At 46.5% G+C, this 27114-nt stretch overlaps 1 protein-coding gene across 1 annotated transcript in view; it reads right to left on the reverse strand.

The window, feature by feature from the left end:
* Positions 1 to 27114, reverse strand: part of TMEM237 (transmembrane protein 237) — a 145019-nt gene that overhangs the window by 76891 nt on the left and 41014 nt on the right. The window contains exons 4-5 of the mRNA XM_069613942.1: positions 7119 to 7239; positions 5926 to 6086 (exon numbers count right to left, since the gene is read on the reverse strand). Coding sequence (XP_069470043.1) covers positions 5926 to 6086; positions 7119 to 7239 — 282 coding nt within the window. The remainder of the gene's footprint in view (positions 1 to 5925; positions 6087 to 7118; positions 7240 to 27114) is intronic.

Raw genomic sequence — 27114 nt, forward strand, 5'->3', positions numbered from 1 at the left:
CATTGCAGATGGCTTTGAGATCGCCTTCAACACAGCCATTAAAGGAACCAAAGGACGCCCCATGTCAGGAATGGCAATTTTTGCAAAAATTGAAAGTGGAGTTCGCATACTGTCTGCAACCAATGTGTCTGCGTACCTACAGGTATGCAAAATTCAATTGCCTGTGAGACCAACAAAGAAAGCAAATCAACTTATGTTGATAAACATATATTGGCAACACTTAGCTATAGACCTCGATCGATTTCTAGAAACCATCTCAGAACTCATTTGTAACAGCAAAAGAAATGATAAAGAATCGCACATCATTATATGTGGAGATCTCAACATAAACTGTATGATTGACAAAACCCATACTGCCTATGACAAGAAAGAAACAAATGCCCTATTAGCCGCTACGCGCTGGCTGTCGGAAATGAAGGCGTGGAATCTCCACATGCTGAATGGGCAAACAATAGGAGATATTCCCGCCCAACCAACTTGGCGAAGAAACCACTTTAGATCGATAATCGACTATATGTTTGCCGACGATTTGCTGAGACGTGAAGTATCCCATCTAACCATTACTGAAATGGAGTTCAGCGATCACTGCATACTAAAGCTATACTTGAAGTCATATAAAAGTGGACGTGAAACCGCCTTGTCAAAATATCCTCTTGAAGTTGGACCGGGTCGTAATCGACTGAGACTCAATGCGAACAAAGTGAGCTCACTGTGCAAAGCATTGGGAGAAAAAACAGAGAAAGAACAAATTGAATACACAACTCTACTAGAGACCTACAGAGAAAAGTGCTCCGGCAATGTTAAAGCAGACTTCAAACAGGTACATGCATGGGATGAAGAGCTTAATTTAAAGAAAAAAAATCTCCGAAAATCCTTAAAACTGCTCAAAAATAACAGAGTCAGCAGCAACCTAGACAAGGCAAAACAACTGAAACAGACTTACAAGAACTGGCTAATCAGTCATAAACACATAATGGTGCAAAGAAATGCTGAACACATGATGAAAGCGCTCGCAAACAGGAACACAAGCGACTTCTGGAGTTACTTGAATAATATCTCAACCCCTCAGGGTGCAATTACAAAATCCATGATCCCAGAAGATACATGGGTAAGCCACTACGCAGGGGCCTTTAATAACAATTCAATAAAGACCATAATAGCCCCATGTCAAGAGCAGGAATGGTCAGTTGTAATAAAGAAAGAAGACATATACAACAACATTGTCCGACTGAGTACCTCAGGAGCACCTGGCCCAGATGGCCTAACCAATCAACACTTGAAACAATATCCAAACTTATGGGCAGAATTTTGTCACTCCCTGTTCAGATCAATACTACAGTCGCGAACTATACCTGCGTCTTGGAGGAGTGCCATTGTGGTACCGATCTTTAAAAAGGGCGACCGAACAGACCCCAAGAACTATAGGCCGATAGCCCTGCTTGACGTTATTGGGAAAATCTTTGCAACACAGCTTCAAATCCAACTACTCAAATGGATTAAAGACTCCAAAAGATACGATCCCCGTCAAACAGGATTTGTAAAAGGGGTCGGCTGTGGGCTGAACTTGACCATCCTGAACTTCCTGAAGATGGAAGTTAGTCGTCAAAACAGGAAGATATATGTTGCATTCATTGATCTGTCTAGCGCCTTCGACACTATTGATCGAGAGTTGTTATGGACAAAGTTGAAAAAATGGCATTGCCTGGAAAACTTACTCCAACCAATAAAAGAATTGCACTCTAACACAGAATTCAAAGTAAGGCTGGACTCTCGTGGAACACTGAGTCAGCCCATAAAAACAAATCAAGGTGTGAAACAAGGCTGCCCGTTGGCAGCCACACTGTTCGGCCTATTCCTGTCTGACATTGGAGAAAGCCTTGAAGCTGTCACATCATTTCCCCCAAAAATTAATGGGATGCCTGTAAGCTGGTTGTTATATGCAGATGACATTGCTATACTGGACCAAACCACAATTGGACTATCTAGGAAGCTTGCTGCACTAGAAGGTTACGTAAAAGAAAACAAATTGAAAATCAATCCTGCAAAGTCGGAAATAATAATCCTCCAAGATCTCACAAGAAACAACAAACGGAACCCCAAAATTACACCGAAATGGAGGCTGTGTAATGACAACTTGAGATGTGTGAAAAAGGCCAAATACTTAGGAGTCTGGTTTAACAGCAACATAAATGATGCACCCTGGACGGAGAACATCATACAAAAATGCAAACAACTAGCATGCCAAGGGGTCATCATAAACAAAAAATTCGGAAAATTTTCCTTACTACCAGTGCTAGCTCACTATAACCAAAAAGCCACTCCAACGCTCATTTATGGCGCGGAAAGCGCCCTAGGAGCCCCTGCAACCCTGTGGCCACAGTTGGAAAACCAATACTGGAGACGAGTCCTGCACATACAGAAAGGAATCTCGAGTGCGTGCGTCAGATATGAATTAAACCTTATCTCTCTGCAGGCACGAGTGCTATGGAACATGCTATCCATCTATCGGAAAATAATCATAGACGACTGTACTCCGCAGTTTAAGATCTTACAGGAAGCGCTCAAAGGCAACTCTGAAACCGTGCTGTGCAGATGGGCAGCTGGCTGTAAAAATCAGCTAAGGCAACTTGGCACGGTCCAACTTACACTGCAAAATAACCCAACCCATGTTAAGAAAAAACTATGGGAACAGGACTGGTGTCTAACAGTGGACGCGCGAAATCGTCATAAACTTTTTGATGATGCACCCACTGAAGCCAAAGACCGTAAACAGTTGCTGCAATACCTGATAAAGACACCCAATGCTCGACACAGAATGACCTACATGAAATTTCGTTTAAGCTTATTCAACACAAGAGTGAGTCAAGCGACAAGAGCACGAAAAGCAACAGCAATGCTTAAATGTCGCTTTTGCGAGAAACAAAATGAGACTCTCAAACACCTCACACTGTATTGTGAGAAAGTCTGAAAGATCTCAGATCTGTTCACTTAGGAAGCCTGGTACTACAGTATGACACATTATGTGGAGAGGACTTATGGCGCAAATTCCACAATCCCAGGGAAAAAGAAATCTTTGGGTTAACAAATTTTCTACAAAAACTGGAAATACTACTCAAAGTTGGATAAGAAAGACGATAAACAGTGGGCCCTAAGACGATGGTGTACCGGAGAAGTTGTGAGGCGAAATAGGATAAAAAAAAGCATCTTGGAACATTGCCGATCGAATGGGATCTGGGAGTCCAGAAGCGGCTGCTAACTGGTTTTAAGTAGCCCCAGAGACCAGCTGCTCTTTGTGGCTTGCTGACACCACGGAACTTCTCCCCACACTGTGGGTGGGCCATGGGAAATCTCTTTTCAAAAAGTTTTGTACAAACTAAATGAAATAAAAAAAATAAAAAAAAAATAAAAAAATGGGTGCCCATTTTGTCAAAATGGCCCCAGTCTTCTTTTTTCACCATTTCTTATTAGAAAGGTCCTGCTTGAGATTTACTCTGTGCGCCAAACCAGGTTTGGTCCCTTTGTTCGTTTTTGTCTTTGGCAGGATTCACTGGTGAAGCCCGCCTCTGGCTCCAGCGTGTCTGGCAGGGCAGGAAGCAAGGGGGGATACCGAAACTCCCTGTGCTTAGTCTCCTTGGTTACAGGAATGCACCCAAAGGTGATTGGCCGGCCACCCTGCTATGTGAGTGACAGCTAGGCTGCGAATGAATCGGAGGAACCTGCATAAAAGGAGAGGCTTCTTGCAAAGAAGGCCGAGTCGACCACTGGACAAAAGAATCCAAAGAAGAATTTGGAAGAGACGCTTGCTGCTACTGCAGGAACCGAGTACCAGGGAGAGGAACATCAGAAAAGAGTGCATCGTTTTTAAGTCGTCCAGGAAGATCTTCAGACTCCCTCGAAGCAGGACTGACCAAGCCTGAGCCACCTTGACAGAGGGCTGGACCCTAGAAGCAAGGAAAGCCCAGAAGGTGTCCGAGAACCACAGTGGTGCTATTGCTGAGTAGCTGAAACCGCGAAGTGCCGCTGATCTGAACTTTGCCCATTACTGTTGCCAACGTCTGAATCGTAGTGCAGGAGTCCCCAGATATCCTCCCTCTTGTCTCCACGATTGAGGCACAGGAACAAAGGATCTGCAGGACCTACAACAGGAACAGAAGCCAGCTGGAACCAATTTCCTCAGACCTAAGGTACTGTAGGCTAAGCAGTAACTAACTCTTGTGGTATAGCTTGCTAGGTCTCAGTTGAGACTTGCATTGGCTGCCCTTTGCAGAGTTGCTTGCAGCTTTGCCCATCACAAGCCTCCTAGCTTGTGGCCCAACAGTGATTTCTTTTTCAACAAAAACTCTCTATAACATTGTGCAAGACTTTTTACTTACCTTCAAGAAGAACTTCAGCTCCAATAGACTTTGCTCAATTGACATTGGCTGCCCTGGCTCCCTGAAGACTCTTCTATTCTCTGACTTTATGTTTAATCAGTCCATTCAAATAGTATTACCTTTTTTACTTGTATAGCTGGGAAAGGGTTAATCTACATTGCATTGGAGGGTTCAAAAGTACTTACCTGTTTGTGAAACTTGTTAACCATTGTTTCTTCCCCTACCTTTTTCCTTTTGACACCAAACTCAGTATTTCTCTAAATGTACCAGTGATATATCAATGCCTACAGTGTCCTAGCTTTGAAGTCACCTAAGGGTGTAGGAAGTGTGTGTGCCATCTCAAATGGATACCTACTGATTTACTGAAACTGAGTGTGTATCTTTGAATAATATTTAAGTGTTACATGTTTGCTCCCTTCCAAACAAGGCTTATTCAAACTGACTGTTAAATAAATAAAAAATTGTTTAATCTAGAAAGCTATAGTATACGTTTTATTTGGATACTTGTCACTGTGAAACACGAATGTTGAGAAACACAACGTTTACCAGTGACATAAGTGAATGCTGAGAAACCCATGGTCTGGGAAAGACGTAAAATGAATGCAGAAGAAACTCATGGTCTGGGTTGAAACCTCAATTGAAGTCTGCGTAACCTAAGGTCTGGGAGAGAACTAAAGCGGATGCTGAGAGCCCCAAGGTCAGGGAGAGACCTTCTGATAATCTGAAGTGTCAAAGGTTGGGGAAGAGAAACGGTTTCCGCAAGGAGTGCTGTGAGAAACCATGTTCACGCTGGAGAAACCACAGGCTGTGCTGAAACCTGAGATGGGGAATCCAAGAAGCCTGACACCTGGGAAAGGTCTTGAGCGGTGTGGTGAAAGCAGGAAGAACAGAGAATGGCTCAGACCGAGTAAATGATGGAAGAGCCATTGCAGGAGAATGTTTGTTTTGTTTGTACATTTGAGAGTAGGATTTGCAAACATTTCTGTTCGAGCACAGCGTACAACGAAGGCTTGTTGAAATTCAGAATAGGAAATTTCTGTTGACCAAATCTTTTGTACCTTGTTTTGGAGCGCATGGTGTCCCAGGTGAGACAAGAAATCTTAAAACAGGTTTAGAACGTTATGATCTGTACACTCATTCTTGGAGATGTTGGACACTTGGAGATAACACCATTTTGTGTAGTGACATACTTGACACTGTTCGCTTTAGGAACACCCTTATTATTTGTAGCTATGTCTCTAGTTCCTGTACCAGTTTGGTCCAAACCCTTGCCTGACAGAATACTAAATAAAGACATCCTTTTCAACCCCAAATATCTGATGTTATGTTTGTTGCTTTTTTAGTTTCTGTGTGTCGTTTTTTATTACCCTGTGATAGCAGCACAAAAAACACATACCAATGATGCATATAGAGAGAACAAGGATGCCCATTTTATGCCAAAAGGGAAACACCCAAAGGTGCAGTTGATGAAAGGAACAATCATACAAATCACAAAAACCTTTTTGAAAAAACAAAACATAGAAATGAACAAGAAAAGAGAATCCTCACTTACGATTCTTTTCAACAAACAACTTGCCCATAGGCTGGCTAGTTGCAGATGGCGCATTGAACCCAGAATATGGTTCAGGCGACTCTATGTGCCCTTCAGCAATGATGTCTTCCTCCTCAACTCCCAGTTCATTGGGATACTGCAGATCTGATGGTCGTGTCTTTCTATTGTTGTGAAAGATACAAAGAATATGGTGAAAAATTAGGGTTTCCAACACATCCACCCTTTCTGTAGAGGTCACTGCTACCTACAGATCTCCTTGCTTTTAGTTCAACTTGTAGAAGAGGATGTTTTTGAGACAGTAACATTGTTGTCTATGCAGGCCAGGGGCAGATTTCCCAATAAGCACTATAAACCTGTCCAACATAGTGTTGGTGCCTACCAGGCTCAGAGCTTGCATCCCCTCATTTCAGAACAATGAGACAGCCAATCACTGTCTGCAGTGCCTTATAGTGATGGCAGAGAAAGCAAGAAAACGGACATCTGGGGAACATTGTTTCTGTGCAAACATGGTTGGACTGGGTCAAGAAAGTCTGCCGGGCACCGAAAAATGTGAACCACATTTGTGTACTGCAGGTCACAACTTTTCATGGGTTTACTTTTCAAGTAGTACATGGGGGCTAGGTATTGGCAAATATGGTGGGCAATTGTCCATTTCAAAGCAGATTTACCAGTAACAGTAGTCAAAAATATCAACTGTGCCAAGTCATGTAGCTGGCCCTAATTGGTCAGGAAAATAAGCCCACACTTGCTTGTTGGACCGGCTATACAGGCATTCCACTATTGCCCTAAAGACCAGTCGAGCCTGTACACGTGCAGGGCAGGAGCGCAGAGCCTATGATTACGGCCCTACTCGATTTATATGATAATTGACTATCCTTGGTTTTCCATGGTTTCTCCACAATATTTACGATGGTTTTACTCAGAGTAAGGACAACGTTGAGGACAACGGCCTAGTGAGAGAAAGAGTTTGTATAATTACTTTCGATATGTTGATTTATGCTAACTTGACAAGCAAAAGTAATCAATCAAAAATGCATTATCACTTCCAAAAACCCACGATGCTGAGTTACCCTAACACATTTTAGAATTAGAATAAATATGCAACGGATTCCCCTCCACCACAGGTAGATCAATACATGCAGTGACGGTCTTCGACAAGAGCACAACCATACAGCCCAGTGGTTGTAACTCACTTAGTTCTCTTGCGTGGCTTACGAATTGCTCCTTCCTCAGTGGGCAACTCATCTTCGACGTTGCCATTGGGGAACTGAGATGCCCCAAGAGCTTTCGACTGTACAAACGAGGTTTCAGCATCTGGAGAACAAAAGAAAGAGAAGAAAGAACTCCCATATCAGAAAAGAGAAGGAAAATCAAAACACCTACAGACACATATAATTCAGCAAAAGGCATAAAAAAGTGGAAAGAGTTGTTTAATGGCTTGCCTCCTTAGGGTCTTCTGTGGTGGGTGGTATTAAAAAGGAGCACGTTGAACTTCCTCTCTGATAGCAGAAGGCGACAAATGAAGGAATTGCTGGGGCAGATCCAGAGACTCAATAGTGCAATTAGGAATGCCAGATTGCCTGAAACTCACAGGAATAGAGTTTCAACAGGAGCATAGCTGTATGTAGGCCAACAAATTAATCATTAAGGGCCAACATGCGTTTCACTCAAACAATGACCTTCCTCAGGGCCTGAAAACAGTTATATTATGACTCACATACGTGTGTTTTTTTTTTACTGTTGAGTAGAATTTAATTCCGGTGAAATATTCTACCCACTTGTGACTCCCCCAGCACTTTTTGCTGGACTCTTTGATATTTGATCAGTTCTCCAGGGAATCTTTTTCAACCCTTTTGGTTGTATCTTTTTGGAGTAATGCTTTCCTCCACCTTTTAAGGCATCTCTTTGAGCTGCCCTTTTATTTTCAATGTGATAACTACTGTTTCCAAGGATATGGGGAAACTTTTTATCCTGCCTTACTATTATTTTGTGCAATCAGCACACCCCATCTTATGTGGAGTGCTGAGGGGACACAATTTCTAGATACAGTGACATGTTCATCTGAGTGGCTGGTGGCAGTGGAAGTTTTCTACCGATTTTTAGTGAAACTTACACGCAGGCTGCTATCATAGCTGCAGTAAAGGGACATGTATCACCATTGAACAAAAATGGTACCGGTCTTCTTTTTTCACCAACTCTTGATGACTTATCCTTTCTTGAGCGTTGTTCTACCTAGCTGGGTGGGGGAGGTCTTGATAGTTCTTTTGTCTTTGGTGGGCTTCCTTACAAAAGCCTGCCAAGGCTCTCTGAGTGCCTGAAAGGACAGGAAGTGGAGGAGGTGACCAAAACCCCCTGGTTGTTGTCCTGCAGTCTGGCTGCCTGGATCCAGTTCGAACTGGGAGACTGGATGTCCTTTTGGACAAGCCAGCCCCCAGATGTACTTGTAAGGCTTGAATGGTCATTGGATGCTCCAGCCGTTTTTCCTGCATAAGGGCGAGGGTCCTGGAGCAGCAAGGGAGAGTTGACCCATGGAATGAAGAATTGCAGGAAGAAGCAGGACGTCTGCAGCCAGCGACCGCCAAGGGCTGCTGAGTGATCGTTGCTACTCCAATCTCCTCTTCTGATTGACAGAGAAGATTCAGACCGGATGACTTCCTCCCCTGTACTAGTGGGCCTAACCAGTCACCAGACCATCTGCATTTTGAGGCACCCCTTGAAGAGCTGCAACCGTCCTGGGCTGCAATTCTCCAATACCCTGGGACCTGGACCAATTTGAAGTGCATCGTCTCCTGAAGCACGGTTTTGGCTGGAACTTCGTGGGCATCCTGGTGGACCTACAGTGACTCTTTCCCGCTCGGCGACATCTCCCCTTCCAAGTCAGGGACCGAGAAATGGAGAGAAGCCTGCCATCTGCAACCGTCGCTGAACCAAAGCCTGTGTTGATTCCCAACAAGCCAGCATCGTGAAGATCATTTGCTGGGCGTCACTTCACAAGAAGCTGACCATCTGCTCCCGCCAAAAGTTCCTTCTTCAGCCTCGAGGCAAAGAATCCGAACAAGAGCTGCTGTTGCCTCTCCTGGGGTCCCGCTGGTGGCATTGTCTTCTTTCTTCATTAAAAGGTACTAGCCCGCTCCTAGGTACTCACCTGGGTGCTTGCTGTGTTGAATCAGACTCTTCCTGAGCTTTCTGACACACTTTGCGGTGGGAAATCCAACTGTGTTCCACCAGGCCTAAGGCCACTGGTCCTCTGGTCTACAATTATTCAGAGGGTCTACCTGACCTCCCTGAACCACTTTATAACTAAAAATTTCACTTACCTGCAACACAGAAGAAACATGCTATTTTGACAGTGTCTCCCTTTGTTTTTTTTGCCATCCAGGGGCCGTGGTTCCCCAGTCCCTCCTCTGACTCCGAGACTCTTGTCCCCAGATAGGGTTGGACGTTTTAAAGTGTAGGCTGCCTAAAAGTACTTACCAGTATCTGTGTTGGGTTACTTAATGTTGGTGACAAGAACTGATTTGCTAAACTTGAATACTACTCTGACTACTTACCTGTATTCATCTAAAGTCTACTATTGCCTTGAGTAATGCTTAAACATCTTACTGTATAAATGTGAATAGGTTTACTTACCTGTGATTCTAATATTGTGTTAGTTGCCTTAGTATTTATAACAAATAACCATATTTTTTTATAAATCTAATGTGTATAAGTGTATTCTTGACTACTAGCTGTTCCCGGTGTAACATACTCTGTTCTACTATATCTTAAAGGTCAATATCGGTCGGTAATTTATAGGGTCACTTCTGCCCCCTTTCTTAAATATCCAAATTAACACTGACAGCTTCCAGGAAGGGGGCGCAGCTCCCTGTGACTTATTAATGGTCATTGAAAAGGCTAAACGTTGGAAAGGCTAAACGTATAGGAAACTGTCTTGTTTTGAATTTGAAAGGCATATTTGTATTAAATGGAATGAGAGGTATGCACAGTATAAGAACAGTATCTAAGCTCAATCCATCGATTACACGGGCCTCTATGATGTGTCTTTCTAGAAGCGTAATTGTCAAGCTTGTTCCAGTGCAGAGTCCCCGTGATGGGATAAGATTGCATAGTTGCATAATAACAGCACATACTTTCAGTTTTAGCTTGTGAGGAGGCATTCATCCTACAGCATTTCGCTCTTTAGAGACTGAAACGTTGCGCTGGTAATGAACTGTTCATTGACACTGGAACCGCCGCGCCCTGTGTGAAGAGAAGTGGGGCTGGAGGGGGCCTTAAGAAGTCATGTTTGTGAATGTTTGCGATAGTGGAAGGTGGCGGTGACCGTGTAGAACCGTGCTCATTCTGTTTGTTAAACTGATAGCTGTTGTTGAAGTGGAGGGTCACAAGGAGGTGCACTTTGCCATTTGGACAGCAGAGGGCAACCTAACACTGATAAATTACATCAGCTGAGTAGGGAAACGTATCCAAGCGTTTTATATAGATAGATAGATAGCTGTGCCAGGAGGTCTTTGTACTTACCTTCAGCCCTTCTCCCTCCTAGACTAAGCCTGGCTGCTCAGCCATGGCTACCAAACCTTTTGGGTAGTTCAGGTCAAACCTAGGAACTGAAGCCCTGTACTCCTAAGAGTGAGTCTTCTTCAGTCCTACCATAGGTGGACTTTAGTAAAACTCCCTAACATTTACATGTTTCATTTTGCTGCTTAACAAATATGTTTTGATCCCTAACACATCAATATTGATCAAATGTTTTAAAATGTGGCCACTTAAATCTGGAATTGTTTTCTCGTTTGGAGTTCACTTTTTAGCTCAGTGATAGTTTCTTTTTTAAGGCATTTGTGATTCTATAGGTCTTTTGCTACCTTCATTTCTGTTAGGCGATTTTTCAGCTAGTAGAATGTTGTGCCAGCTATCGATCAGTTATGCTGGATGTTGCTTGGCCCTATCCCATATTTTATATTTGAATCGTGTGTGGTCTATGGTCTATGGTCTTGTGTATGATGGTTCTTCTCTGGGAACTCTGAATCAATAGTTAAGGGCTGTTACCCAAAGGAACCTCTTGGTTCCCCCCTCTGGCTGTGAGTTAGTGTCTCGTCGAAATGTGAACCACCTCATTATCTGAGTGAAACAAGTGTTGGCCGTTTTTATGTTGTAAAACTAACACACATATATAACTGCAGAACACTGATGAAATCTCTATGAATTTTCTTGACAGTAAACTCAATCTTGGATTACAATAAAGAACTGTGTATATTTTTGCCTCATTTTATCTAATAATCCTAAATTCATGTTATGCAGTTGTATCTAAAGGAGCATGAGGAGCAAGTAAACTAAACTAAACTTATGAATGGACGTTTCTGACTGAATACATCCTCTGAACTTTAAACTCAACTTTAGCATGGCACATCACAAAATACAAAGTGCATTGTGATTACTTGCATTACAAATATATTGTAAGTGTGTGTGTGTATATATGCATATATGTATATATACACACACACTCCAGGTGTAGTCTTAGCAGGGGTCTGCAGCCTGTGCCTCTCTAGATGATTTGAACTAAGTTGCTCATGATTTCTCACTATTTACTTTGCGGGCTAGGAATAATGGGGGTTGTAGTCCAAAACATCGGGAGAGCCATGGGCTGAAAACCTGTGGTTCCAGTGCGCGCGCATGTGTGTGTGTGTGTGTGTGTGTGTGTGTGGTTTATTTAGCTGGACAGCTAGTAGACCTGGGACCTTTATGTGGGGATGCTTGTTGAGGGGTCCATCTGCCCCGGTTCTGGGCGAAGGGAGGGAGCTACCAGTCCCAACATTGATTCATGTCACTTGCATTTGTAGGTACACAAAATGACGTCCCTTTAACATATTTGCGGGTAACCTCCACTTTAGGGCCTGTACCACATTTCATGAAATGACCACTAGACCGTCCCAACTGCCCGTGACGACTGACCTGCGGGCCACTCCTGGGGGAGGGGGGATGCATGTGCAGATGAGCGAACAGGATGAGGTAAATGCAGGACACCATCACCCCAATAAAATTCATCACTCTGTGCGCTGCTATGTGCTTGCTTGGCTGATAAAAAGGAATTTGCAACTGAAGAGCATGTTCTCTTTCCTGCGATGGGTAGGCCATTGATTCAGCAGTGTCTACTATTGCCCTGAGGAACTTTTTTATGTGCATGCAAGACAGACTTCACTTTTGCGCATGTATCAAGAATCCTAATTTCTGAAGGAGATTGGTCATTTGTATGTTTAGAAGACACTGATCAGTGCTGTTCCTTGTTATAAGCCAGTCGTCTAGATAGGGGTTTGTATCCCCCGAAGGCGCATAATTACCACAGCTTGCATATACATGAACACATGAGGTGCTGAGGCTATCCCAAAAGGGAGAATCCTGAACTGAAACTATAATTCGTCTACCTTGAATCTGAGATAATGATGATAGACTGGGAATATGAAAGTGTGAATCTTTCATGTTCAGACTCGGCATACAATCCCCTTGTTTAAAAAGTAATATTAACTCTTGCAAGGTGGTCATTCTGGACTTTTGAGGTTTGTGAAACGTGTTTGCTGGCCGTAGTTCTAATACGTGTGTCATAGATCTTTTTTGGAACAAGAACAAAACACTGATTAAATAGACGTCTTTCTCTCTTGACATGGTACCTCCACAATGGCCCCCTTTCGTAGCAACATGTTCAATTTTGCATGAAGGATTTGGAGATATTCTGAGGGTACATGTCAAAGCTCTGTTACTAGATGGTGATGTTTTGCAACAGGCTTGATACAGTAAGCTTCTCTCACTGTGCTCAACACCCACTTGTCTGTGGTGATCCACTCCTATGCGTGGGTGAATGAGGTTATCCTTCCCACTACCAGGGTGACATCGGAACAGCCACTTGTATCATTAAGATTGTGCAAGTGCTACGACGTAAAGAACAGGGGGAAGAGAGGAGGGGGGAGTGCCAGGGAGAGGGAAGGGGGGGAGGTCAGTCAGGGCAGCATTGCTCTGGGTAAGTGCAAAGAGGTAGAGGACTGGGGGTAACAGTTACAGCCCCTAAGTGCGCGGTAGGCACAGAGGCAGTGCATGGGAGACTGATCATGGAGGAACCTGGTACCCAGTAGACTCTGAGGGTAAACAGGCAACCAGTCGGCGCAGGACACAAGGGGGATAGAGATAAAACAGAGGAGAAAGGGAAGGTCTTGAGCTGCTTCTGTAACTTCAGGTGGTCCGGCTCAAGTTTGAGAGGGGCAGGGAGGCCATTCCAGTGGAAGGCACCTGCAGAGGAGAAAGATCTACCCCCGACTCTCTGCCTGGAGAAGCATCTGACCCTCAGGAAGTTTCAAGTAGCTGAGCCAAGGGCTCAAGAAGGAAGGTATTTTGGAAGACAAAGTTGGATGTAGTACGGGCCTCGGGCCTCAGCCCCAGAAAGCCTTGTGGACGATGCAGAGGGTCTTGAACTTGATCCTTGCAGCCACCGGGAGCCAGTGGAGAGATTTCAGGGCTGGAGAGATACAGTCCCTGGGCTTGAGGCCAAGAACAAGTCTTGCAGTCCTTTTCTGGATTAGTTGTAGAGGGCGGAGAGTAGAGGAAGGCAGATTGAGAAAGAGGCTGTTGCAGTAGTCCAGCCTAGCGAGAACCAGAGATCTGGAGGCCATGAGCTTCTGGGGGAAAGTGAGAAAAGGATGAATACTTCTGAGGAGGTGCAGCTGGTAGTGGGCCTTCTTGGCAAGGTCTGTGATGTGAGGAGAGAAGGAGAGAGTGGAGTCGAAAATGACATCAATGTTTTTAGCCTCACAGGAAGGCAAAGGAAGAGGGCCCAAGGAGGGTGGTGAGAGAGGGAAAGCGGGAACAGGGGTCCCAATGAGAAGGATATCAATCTTACTGGCATTAAGGCAGAGATCATTGCAGGTGCCCCAATCCTGAATCATGGATAGACAGTCAGGAATTAGCGAGAGAGAACAGGAGGCTGAGGGGAGCCTGAAAGAGAGCCGAGTGTCATCCACTGGAAGTTAGAGCAGAAGGTAGAGATCAGGTGGGCCAAAGGGGCCAAGTAGACATTGAAGAGCCAGGGTGAGAGGATAGAGCCCTGGGGAACACCACATGTGGAGAGAGAGGTGGTGGAGAGAAGGGACCCAAGTTGGACCTGGGAGGGTCGGTCCAGGAGGAAGGAGGTCAACCACTCCAGGGCCTGATCCTTGATGCCCAGGTTCTCACAGAATCGTTTGATCAGGATGGTGTGATTGACTGTGTCAAAGGCAGAGGAAAGGTCAAGGAGGATGATGACAGAAGGAAGGCTAGAGTCAAGGTTAGTGAGCAGATCTTCACAGGTGTTCAGGAGAGCAGTTTCCGTGCCTCTGGCAGCTCTGAAGCCAGACTGATGGTCATGGAGATGACCTACAGATTCAGTGTGGAGTGTAAGCTGGGAGATGGCCACCTTTTCAAAGGGTTTGCCCAGGAAAGAAGTGATAGAGATCGGGCGATAGTTTGCCGGACAGGTAGGATCGGTAGTAGGCTTTTTAAGGAGGGTGTGCACAAGGAAGTGCTTGAGGCAAGAGGGGAAGGATCCAGTGGCAAAAGAGTGATTGCAGAAATCAGCCAAGGCTGAAGCGAGGGAGGTCAATGTGGTCCTTGATAGTTCTGGAGGAGCAGGGAAGCACCTGTTTGGATGACACTTTCATAGATCGGACTTGTCTAGAAACATCATCAGGTGTTATCGGAAGAAAAAGAGGAGAAAGGAGAGGGAGAGGCAATCAGAGGGGGGCCGAGGGAGAGGAAGAGGAGAGAGAGGACAGGATGTCCTGAGTTTTAGTGGTTTAGTGGTGAAGTGAGAAGCCAGAGCTGTACAGAGGGCCTGGGAGGGAACAGGAGAGGTAGGAACTGCATAAGGATTGGCCAGCTCCTTGCAGATGTTAAAGAGTTTGGCTGTGTTGTTAGAGGCCGCAGCGGCGCAGGCTTGGATGTGGACTCTCTTCTTGGACAGGACAGAGTCTGTATTGCATTTGGAGCAATCGGCAGGCCAGTTTGGCAGAGGATGTGCTCAAAGTCCTCTACTTCCTCTCAGCCACTCTGCTCTTGCGTTTCAGGGGTCGGAGTCATACCAAGAGTTGCACTTGTAATTAGGCTTCAGACGGATTCTCATGACAGGGGCTCTACCATGATGCTGTGATCTGTACTGGGACTGTTAATTGTTCCCCTGTTGCACTGCAGTCCCAACTTTCAAAGGTCTGATGTGAGAACCATTGTGCACCGTAAGAATGGAATTATTGGCCATGAAAAAGGCATGAGCATAATTTGCTCTGCGACATTGATATTGTCACCCTGAGATCTGCCCTAAAGTTGTGTGTTTTTTTTGCTGTTTCAAGGGCCACATCGACTGCTTTGTCAAAAAGGAGGGAGTCTTCCAGTGTTTATCGATCAGAAAGGTCTGGGTTTCAGGGCTAAACCCTGTACCATTAGATAAGCATGCCTTTTTCTAACCACTGCCCATGCAACCTGTCATCCTACCATTTCTGCAGTATCTAGAGCATTCTTGATTAGAGCGTTAGCATAGAGCTGTCCTTCATGAACAAGAGACTAATCCTTTTCCTGTATAGCGGCAGTCATGTTCTTGATAAGTTAACTAAGGTTCTAACAATGTGCCAGTTTGTAGTAAGCTACTAATGTGATGATGTTAGCCATACGTATAGTATAGGCGGCCGAAGTTGCTATTTTGCAGCCCATGGCTTAAACCTTCTTGCTTTACTTCTCTGAAGGAGGTTTTGAATAGGAAAGTGAGGCAGCAGCTCGGTTTCTTGTGCTTGTGACTATCAGGGAATCCAGCGTGAGATGCCTCTGACTATTACCAGGGTCAGATGGCACAGGTTTATATTTTTTCGCTATTCTCATATTAACTGCCATTTGGAGGCTTGCTTCTGCAAGAACGTGGACATTTGTTTTGTTATCAAATTAAGACCAAAAACACAGTGAGCAATTGGCTTCTGCTCTGCCAAGTGTCCTCTATAAGATCTGTCACCTCCTCATCTTCTTGGTTCTTTATAGAAAATCTAGTCACAGCTCCCTTCAATAGGGCGGTGTCAACGCACTGATCATTGGTGGGGAGTTAGTGATAGGATGCACATTGTCTGCTGTATGGTCCAATGGATGATCTGAGGGATCTTCAAGATGCTCTTCTTCTTAAGGTATGCCACCTTCAGTGTCCTCCTCTTCCTCTTCTAAATTGTCAGGGTGTAGGAAATCTTTTCTAGGAACTGTAGAAGGGGTTGCTGCAGGTTCCTCTATTGGAACAAGCCACTTCCTTTGCAGTCTATCCTGCCTTTGTTGCTGAACATCTACGATTGTGGTCATTGGGCCTCATCATGAGTTGGGCGGCAGCCCTTAAATGCGGTGGTAACGCTATTACCGCCATATTTAAGGGTCCGCCCAATCTCGAGTCTGGCAGCATTTACCTACAGCTGTAAACTGGGGGTAAATGCGCAGGAAAATTGCTGATTATCGGCGCAATTACTGCGCGGTAATACCGCTGGTGGTAATTGTGCCGAAAATGCTCATCCAATGGGGAATACCCATTACCGCCCAACCCTTGAGCCAGGTGGCGGTAACGCTATTAGCACGGGCGGTATCCCGGCTGTAATACCGCCGGGATACCGCCCAACTCGTGATGAGGCCCCTTGTGTTTACAAATTCGGTTTCTTTATGTATAACCATGAGGCATATAAAGACCACCAACGACATCATCAACATCTTCTTGCATTTTCTCTGCTCAATCAATATCATGATCCTTCTCGGAGGAGGACATCTCTTGTACCTCTTGGGAAAATGTTATCTGTTTTATATTAGGGGTTACGCTTTGAGATCAGTGGTTCCTGGTGTGCTGACATGCTGATTCTTCTTTGTTTGGGTGGCTCTGCACTGCAGTGGCAGGTATCTGACATTAGGTGGCACAATGCTGTCTCCAAGGATGTTGGCATGGAGTTGTTCTATCAAAGTGACTGCATGACTGACAGATGACTAGGCCATTGACCATGAGGACTCATGACAGGGAAGCAAGAGCTCTCTGTGGGGAGAATGTGTGAGGCAGTGAAAGGGAACAGACTGTTTTCAGTGAGTAGTGCGGTGAACAGATTCCCTAACTCAGAGGATACCCATGTAGGATGTTGTCGGATTATCCTCTCCCCTAGGAGAGGGTGAATCCAAACACATAGTGACAGCAAAACTGTCACTATGTGGACCAATCCATACTGACAGTGGTCCCTCGAGAGGGGCTAGCCCACATGCTTAAGCTTGAGTGAGGCTCCCAAGAAAGATATTGGACATCATTATGGATTGATGGCAGAACGACAAGTAGAGCATGTTGTACACAATAAAGATCTCTAACAGTTGTGGAGAAAGGACATGTTGGACGACAGGCACCCTGTAACTAAGGGCTTTAATTACCTCCCAGAGTAAACTAAGTACAGGATCATCTGTGGTGAGTTGGGGGAAAGGAGAGTTTTGTGGGAGCTAATAACTTTCCTTGAATGGGCATCTGTGCTGTGTTTCACCATTGAGTGGAGGGGTGTGGTGCCCCACAGGCATCAAAGATGGAACCATAACAGATTCGTTTTAGCCCTCATCCCAAAAGGTGAGAGAGTAAGGAGTGTTCCCCATGTTAGTAAGGATGATTAACCCACTTATCCAGTCTCTATTAGAGAAATCCTGTATATCCCAACAGGTGCCAGTATAAAGTGAAGGAGGGGAGCCCACAAGAGGAAATCTAACACACCTTAGACAATGTAGCAGGGTATGAGCCAGGCTCAATGAATAGGTGGAGGCACAGAGTATTTAAACACAAAACATACATCTAAGGGAACAGCATAGTCCTGAGAAATATTCACCTGTAGAGAGGAGCAGTTAAGGACTCAAGCTGCATCCCCGTTCTCCAGTAGAGCCATGTAGCACTATGAAGGGGAAAAGACATAGCACCTGTAGAGCCGAAGTAAGAGTTTGTCAAGTCTGTGAAAACCGAGGCTGTTGGAGCCTATAACTCGAGGTGTTGAAGCTACTAGAATTGAAGAGATGTGCATTGGTGACTCACAGTGGGACGGGCCTGTTTTCACCAGACTAGAGTGTATGTGTTTTTTGAATTGCCTTAGACCCTTGGGATTGAATATTAACACTTGTGTGCCATGAACATGCAACCCCCTTTGACGTGTGAGAGACCTTTGAGGAGTGTGTTGCGTAGTCTGAGCGCTCTTTGGCCTTTTCCAGAGTCTGCAATAGTGTTTTAACACTGTGCTTAGAAGATGTATGGGCTGATCAACTCCACGTTTTGGTATGGACCCCGTGTCTTCAGAACTTAACTTGCTGTTTGGCCTCTCTGTGCCATTCTTTGAGACCTTGCCATGAGTCTTAGATTTAGAAGATGTCTTTAGATGTGTAAATGTTGCAGTCTCATGGACACCAGAGGAGGTCTTCTTAAGCCGGCTTCAGGCGGGCACAATGGAGATGTTGGCTGCCTTTGAGGGTGTGCCTGCAGGATCCTAATGAAAAGGTTGTTCTGTGTTTGAATCGTCCTTTTGCCCCAATTTTTCAACTTCTATGACCTCCATTCTCTGACGGCTCAGTCTCCATGACGCAGGGTGCACAGTGCTTTATATTGCAATCTTAAAGGGTCTTGGGTTTGATTATTTGGCGAGTAAGAAATGGTGTGCTCTGTGTTTGTGTAGAATTGAGGTGAAGAGAGACTTTTTATGACTGGCTAGTAAATTGCAATTTGAAATTTGTATCCCTGCCCAATGAGTGTCAATCCAGGGAAATGCTGCATTAGAGATAGGGCTCTCCATTAGGAGATAGCAACACAGGGTAGACAACTGGTGCCACTATTGTGAAGTTTGTCTGCTTTCCTCGAAGAGGAGTGCGCTGCAGGAGGCGGAATCAGAGATGGCCATTGTGCAGAAACAGCGGACCCGGCTCTACGTGTAGGATAATCGAGGGCGCCAGTGCAGGACCCGGGTGGTGGTGACATGAACGAGCAGGGGTGACTGCTCCGAACCGGACCCCGGTGGAGGCGGCTTTAAAGGGCGGAGTAGGGCCGAGGAGCCTTTCCGATCCGTGGCAGGATACCCGGAGGACTGGAAAGCGGGACTCACAAGGTTGGCGAGAACATCTGGACAGGGGGAGAACACAGTCTGAATTGGAAGCTGGGCCGGGTGAATTGCTTGGTCGGATTGCGGGACGGCAACCCCATCCAGGAGGAGCGGCACAGTGCACGGTGCAGGAAAGGCACTCCTAGCACATAGTGGGGGTGTACGGTGCAGACCCACGGGCAGATCACTTTGGGACCTTGTGGCAACCCATCTGAGTGCTGTAGGCAGCCCCAATGCTACTCAAGATATTTGCAGGCTGCTACCACGGTTAGGAGACTGGAGCACTGTGGTTTCCTCATAATGGCAGAGTCTCTGCATGACGGCAGACCAGTGATGGTGCCGACGAGTCCCATGATAAGGACCCATGCAGGCCCGATGGAGCGGGAGGTGGAATGGAGATAGTGGGCACATGAGGCTGGCAGCGTGGAGCAGGCCATAAGCAACTATCAGGGCTCTGACATCCCATTGGGATAAGGGTGAGTGCTGCGCTACTGCCGGAGGAAGTAGTTACATCAGGCGGCTGGGAGCAACTGGTTGCATCCCTCTACAATCAATTCCCCCTCCCCCGCTGCTGCCGGATTGCGGCCCATGTCTGCCCAAAGCAGCAATTGATGAAGTCAGCTCCTTCTGCTTCAATAGTCTGTGCCATTGTGGTCAGGACCGGCCTTGGCATAAGGGTGGGCAAAATAGGAGCCAGCTTGGGCCACGAAAGGCCACTTATAAGGGCCTTTGTTTGCCCTGTCAGGGCCTGTCCAGGCTCTGGAGGGGTCCCTAACCTTCTGCCCGCCAATCCCTATCTATTACATATCCGCGGCGATCCCCAGCACGCCGCTCAGAGCTGGTAAAACATTCCTCCCCGCCCTCCTTCTGACCCACTTCATTGTCAGTGTGAAGTCTCTAATAAGACACACTACCAGCTGCACTTCCTCAGAGGTATTCTTCCTTTCCTCTCCTTCCCCCAGAAGCTCACTGTCTCCAGAGCTCTGGTTCTCTCTAGGCTGGACTATTGCAAGACCCTCTTTCTAAATCTACCTGCCTTTACTCTCCGCCCTTTGCAACTCATCCAGAACAGGACTGCAAGACTTGTCCTTGGCCTCAAGCCCAGGTATCGTATCTCTCCAGGACTGAAATCTCTGCACTGGCACCCAGTGGCTGCGATGATTAAGTTCAAAACCCTCTGCATTGTCCACAAGGCCTTCTGGGGCCTGGGGCCTAAATACCTTCAACCCTCTCTTCCTAAATATCCTCCCTCTCGAGCTCTTCGCTCATCCGTCTCCAACTCCCTCAGGGTCAGTCGCTTCTCCAAGCAACGTGTTGGTGGTAGATCTCTATCTTCGGCTGGGGCCTCCCTCTGGAACAGTCTCACTGCCTCCCTGAAACTTGAGGAGAATCATCTCCGGTTCCGGAAGCACCTCAAAGCCTTCTCTTTGCTTCTGCTTTTTCTCCTCCTCTTCCCTGCTGACTTCCTGGCTGAAACTGCAGTGGTTACCTGGTCACCCTCTGATCTCGGGCCCAGGTCCCCTCCCCCGCCAGTCGCACTCCTGCACTACCTTCCTGGCAACCCCCGCAGTTTGGGACTGTTTTTCTGTATCCCTACAGTCCCACTACCAGCACTTGTCACCTGATGTCTGCACTTCCACTTGCTTTGCCACCTGCTGGCCGTACTTTATCTTTGTTATTTATTTTATTATCCCCATGTACTGCACTGTCCCCTCCCCCTTCCCCCGCACTTTCCTCCTTCCCCTTCCCAAGCACTTGCGCAATCTGAATGACACCTGGCCTAGTAGGATCGTTGTCTGTCTTCCCTCTGTTCCCCCTACATTGCCTCGTCGCACCTTGAAACACTTGTGTACAGGCGTGTTATAAATGCTATATCATATAATTGACTCTTGTGAGCGTCTGCACAGGGTCCCCTTAGTTGGTCTGCCTGACTCCCCCCTGAAGAGCGCTCCCCCTTGATGCAGCCTTGCATGTCCTCCGCGCTGCAGCAGAGTCCCTGACACTGCCTCCATCTACCCTTCTTCGTTTCTCTTCACTGCATTTTGTTGCATTTGTTGCCTTAACCCTCTTGCGGAATTGTGTCTATTGATCTTCCTAAAGAGGAAGCAAAGTTAAACAATAAAAGAAATAGGAATGAAATTGGCACACCCTGTGACATTAACAATTTTGAAATAAGTTGGTGCACTGAGAAAGATAACGGAGGTTGATCTTTGGATCATTGAGGATATTGGACAGTCATCAATATTGGTACTTTCCCTTCCGACGACAAACTATTAAAAACAATACAGACTCGCCGAGTTGATAGCCTATTATTGACTGACCCATTTTTCAAACAAACAAGTACTTCCATAGTATGTTGTTCTATAAATATCATCAAACAATTGTTCTTGTTATACTGAATGGGCACCCTCTGCTTCTTTTTCTGTACCTTTCCAACTATTAGGTGCCTTTTAGGTTACTCGCCCTCTTTTCTCATTCTCTTCACACTTTCGCTGTCTTATTTATTTGTTTGTTCCCGTAGACTACAGTTCCCATAATCCCTAGCGGGTCCTCGTATACACCAGCAACGTCGACTTTTTATTACTCGCACAACCATCATCCATCTGATGACGACAAACAAGGTGTGCCTATGTATCACAACCCCATGACTGCATCCTTTTTACAATGATCTTCTGCAAGTTCCTTTACAGGGCTGGGAACATCTCTGCACGTACGTACATTATTTATGTCAGTCTGTCATTCTTTTCTGTTACTGGTTACTATGGCAACCATTGTAACCAGATTTACGCCATATGAGGGGACGCAATAGTGTCTGGCCTCTATTTCTACATTTGTTACCAAGACTACCATATAAACCGGAGGCGCGAAACAGGCTTCTTGCCGTCTAACGCCGATCAGCTCCATGGAGAACTATCATCGCCGGAACAGATAAACCACACATTCCATGCTGCCTGGCGCGCACATCTATTTAGACAATGTTACCCTGGGATCCCGATCGTCTTATGAGAATCTTTACATGGTTCCGAATTTGACCCCCATTAAGCAGGTACTGTTGACCTTATTTTTTGGTGAAAACTAAACATCAATATTAGTCCATGCTACAACTTGGCTTGCTTACTTATATTTTGTCAAATTCTTTTTTTGTTATTTTCTTGGGTCACAGCACCATTATTTGAGTGCCTCCTTCCGATTCAGGTATTCATCTATACATTATCAATGATTGTATCTATCCATCATTGTGTCAAGGTTGTGCTATCTCCTCTGCACCCAAATTATCTAAAAATGTATGACTATTTGTTACTCTAACTATTTTAATAGGAGGGTGTGCACATGCACTACACAATACATACTCTCTCTCTAACTCTGGCTAACATCTACAGGCCCCCTGGCCAGGTCTCCCACTTCCTCTCTGAATGGGCTGACCTCACCTCTTCTCTCCGAACCTCCTCCTCCAAGCCTCTCCTCCTCTGAGACTTCAACATTCACGTCGACTCCCCCGATGCAGCCACTGGTCTCTTATGCAAACTCTGTGACTCGCTCATCCTTTTCATTCTTCTCTCCGGTCCGACGCACTCTGCCAGACACACCTTGGAAGCACTCATCTCCTCAGACTTCCCCATTTCCAACCCTCTCATTACTCCTCTCTCCTGGTCTGATCATACTATCCTGTCCTCTAACCTGGACCTCCTTGGTCCTCCGGCTAAGCCTCTGCCCGCCTCCTTCTCCTTTATTCAACCTCTTTTGCCGCCACCTTCACTCCCCCTCCTACTCCTGCCACCGACTCTGACTCTGACACAGCCCTTACTAACCTTCAACTCTCCATCTCCAACACTCTGGACATCCTTGCCCCTGTTATGAGGATCCGCATGAAACCTGCCTCTAAGTGCAACTCCTGTTATGACTCCGACCTGGCCACTCTGAAACGCAAGTGCAGAGTGGCTGAGCGGAAGTAGTTGGCTTCTCGCACATCCTCTGACAAACTGGCCTGCCGCCTGCTCCAAAGGCAATACAGACTCTCCATCTGCTCTAAGAAGGGGCCCTATATCCAAGCCTGCATCTCATGGGCCACTAACAACACTGCAGAACTTTTCATGTAAAGAACTTGCCAACCCTAGTGTAGTCTCCACTTCTCCCCTGCCTTCCCTGGCCCTCTGCACTTCTCTGGCCTCTCACTTTCCTTACAAAACCCATTGGACATCCTCTCCTCACTCTCCTCTACCCCACACCCTTATCCCTCACCTTCTCTCAGGCCTCCCTCGGCCCACCTTTCCCCTCCTACTCACTACTTTTCCTCCCAGAACACCTAATGAGGTTTCTTGACAAATCCGCTCTATGAACGTCTCGTCCAAACAGGTGCTCCTCTGCTCCTCCAGAACTATCAAGGACAATATTGTCTCCTTTGCTCCAGCTTTGGCCGATTTCTGCAATCACTCCTTTGCCACTGGATCGTTCCTCTAACTCCTCAAGCACTCCCTTGTGCACCCTCTCCTCATAAAACCCTCTGCCGACCGTTCCTGTCAGGCAAACTACCGCCCTATCTCAATTACCCCTTTCTTGGGCAAACTCTTGGAGAAGCTGGCCATCTCCCAGCTTATCCACCACACTGATACTGTTGGTTGCCTTCACGGCTTCAGAGCTGCCAGAGGCAGGAAAACTGCTCTACTGAACACCTGTGATGACTTGCTCACTAATTTCGACTTCAGCTCTCCTTCCATTCTCATCCTTTTTGACCATTCCTCTGCATTTGATATGGTCAATCATGTCACCCTGATAAAGCGGCTCCGAGACACCCTTGGCATCACAGACCTGATTCTGGACTGGTTGACCTCCTTCCTCTCGGACCGACCTTCCTAGGTTCAACTGGGCACTTTTGACTCCACCTATTCACTCTCCACCTGTGTCTATCCTCTCGCCCTGGCTTTTCAATATCTACCTGGCCCCCCTAACCCATTTGACCTCCACTGTCTCTCCTAACTCCCAGTGTTATGCAGATGACATGCAGCTCTCTTTCAAGCTTCCCTCCTCTGCTTCCTCCTCTTCCTCACTTATTCCTGATTGCCTGTCTGCTATTCAGGCATGGTGCACTACTAATGATCGCTGCCTTAATGCCAGTAAGAAGGAGATCCTTATCATCGGTACACCTGCTCCCTCTTTCCCTCCTTCACTCTGGCCACCCTCCATGGACCCTGTCCCCTCACCCTCCTGTGAAGCAAAAAACCTTGGTGTCATCTTTGAGTCCCCTCTCTCCCTCTCTCCTCACATCACAGACCTGGCCAGGAAGGCCCACTTTCAACTGCACCTCCTCAGAGGCATTCTCCCTTTCCTCATCTTCCCTCCCCCAGAAACTCAATGGGCCTCATTATGAGTATGGCGGTAAGAGGTCAAATTGGCGCTAACTGTGTTACTGCCAATTTTACTACTATGACAAATTATAAGATTGGGCCTGGAGTGGAGGATGTACATCCAGGAAAATTCTGGAGGTAAATTCTGCCACTCACTGCCGAAAAATCAGCAGAATCTACGGAATTACCGCAGTGGAATTTCGGCCGCAGTAATTCCGTCAAAAAAGCTACATTGAGTGCAATGGACATAAAAATAATGGGGAATTACACCACCACCGCCATTTGTAATCCAGCGGTAATTCTGCCGGACAAAGTGGCAGTAGAAGTAATTCAGTTGGCCGGTATTCCATCAGATTTACTGCCGGGATATCGCCCAACTTGTAATGAGGCCCAATATCTCCAGAGCTCTGGTTCTTTCCAGGTTGGACTACTGCAACAGCCTCTTCCTCAAACTGCCTCATTCCTCCCTTTGCCCCCTTCAACTAATCAAGATTAGGACTGAGACTTATTCTTGGCATGAAGCCCAGGGACCGCATCTCTCCAGCCCTTAAATCTCTCCACTGGCTCCCGGTTGCTGTGAGGATCAAATTCAAGACCCTCTGCATCATCCACAAGGCTTTCTGGGGCTTGGGATCCCGTTACATCCAACTCTCTCTCCCTAAATTCCTCCCTTCTAGAGCCCTTCGCTCGTCTAGCTCTAACTCTCTTCAGATTAGATGCTTTTCCAAGCAGAGAGTGGGGGTAGATCTCTCTCCTCTGCAGGAGCCTCCCTCTGGAATAGCCTCCCTGCCCCTCTCAGACTTGAGCCAGATCGCCTTAAGTTCCGGAAGCTCCTCAAGACCTTCTCTTTCTCTTCTTCCTTCCTCTCCATCTTCCCAGCTAATGTGAGTACATTAGCAGGGGAGGTGGCCCTAGACTGATGGCCCGGTTCCTTCAGAGTCATACAGAGCACCACTCCTGCCCTTTCCCAGCCTACTTTTGAACTTAGTCTCCCGTGACCCCCACCGCCTTCATCCTGCACTTGCCCTCACAGGGCCCCCCACCTGCACTTGGCTGGCTAGCCATTCCCCTTACCTCGCATGTAGCTTGTGGATCCCCCTTCCCCCGACTCTCTTGTTTCCCCTGGCCCTGTCCACCTGGCCTCCCTTGGCACTCTCCTCTCATGGGCCCTTCCACCCTGTTCCTGCACCCCTCCATCCCCACTGCACTTCTCGTTACTGCACTTGCACAATTTGAATGTCACAAGGCCTATTAGGATCACTACCTTTTTGTCCTCCCTGTCCCCCCATCCTTCTTGCCTTGTTGCACCTCCAAACCCTTGTGCATAGGCACATTATAAACGTCCAATAAATAAATAAATAAAATACAAATGTAAAAGTATGGGGAAGGGAAGTCATTATCGATGTTGTGTAATGCCGAGCTCTCAACCCACGCACTGACCTAACTGCATGCCATGCTGCGGTCAATGTCTGCTGGAGTCAAGAATTGTTGCCGATGCCGAGCTTCAGTGCCATTCAGAATAGCAAACTGTTAGATTATGAGTTTTCATTCTCTACCTTTTCTCGCATGATTAACTGATGGTGGAAAAAAACTATCTAAGGACGTCAACACATGGAGGATCATGGGTACCAGTACAAGTATGGTAGTGATAGACCGAGAAGGTTATAGAAGTTGAGGAGCTAGGTCAAGAGGACAATTCAACCCCAGATCATCCTTTTGATGAGCATACCACAGGCACACCCTTGCTGTCGGCCCCTAGTTCCAGTGAGCCTGCATGAGTGTGACAGGAACACCTCTGTCTATGCCAGTGGTCTTCAAACTTTTTAGGCCTGGGACTTCTCCCCCCACCCCCGCCAAGCAAAATGTAGGCAGGCCGCCCCCCCCCCCCTCAAAATGCCAAATGGCTATGAACTATTGCACGCCATCACCGCAACCTACTCCCAGTATAGTCCCTGGGCTCCCCCACCTGCTCCCATCACAGTCTCTGGCCTCCCTCATCCCACTCCTGTTTGTTTGTTTGTTTGTTTGTTTATTTTATATAGCGCAAAACCAAACCCGAAGGTAGCCGGGCGCAAACATTACAAGGATACTGGAGAACTTGGTTACAGTGATACCTACAAAATGGGCAGTAGGAACAGTTCAGTACCGGTATAGTCTGCATGCGCTTATATAGTTAATGTCAGGTATTGGACGCGGGAAGGGGAGCAGGACAGTTCAGCAACAATACAACCTAGCCCAGTCCCTGTGCTCTCCGCACCCCATCAAGACAATGGGCTCTCCAAACCCTGCTCCCACCACTATCCATGGCTCCCGTCCATCCTGCTCCCACCACAGTCCCTGGGCTTCCCCACCCTGCTCCCGAATCAATCAGGGAGCCACAAATAGGGGAGTTTGGGGGGTTTCCCCCGTGATTTATTTTAAAATAATGAGTTAAAATGTTGAATTTTAGAGCATACTTTTTCAAAAAAATTGGTAAAAAGCCAAACAGTTTGCAAGGCGCTGGGTCCAAGGGGGAAAGCATGGTATTTTTGACTGGACATCTATGATAGATATCCAATAATAAAAATACCATCCCTGTCCCCTGGGCTCCACAGCACCTCAGAAGGAGAGCCGATTTTGGCAGGTGGGTGGGGGGGGATTGCGCAACAAAAGCATTTTTAAAATGCCTTTGTTGTACAACCCTCCTACCCCCATCTACCCGCCATTCGCCAAAATCAGCTCAACGG

Source organism: Ambystoma mexicanum, chromosome 9 (assembly GCF_040938575.1).
Source record: "Ambystoma mexicanum isolate Mex_15411 chromosome 9, UKY_AmexF1_1, whole genome shotgun sequence".
In the NCBI taxonomy this organism is placed as follows: domain Eukaryota; kingdom Metazoa; phylum Chordata; class Amphibia; order Caudata; family Ambystomatidae; genus Ambystoma; species Ambystoma mexicanum.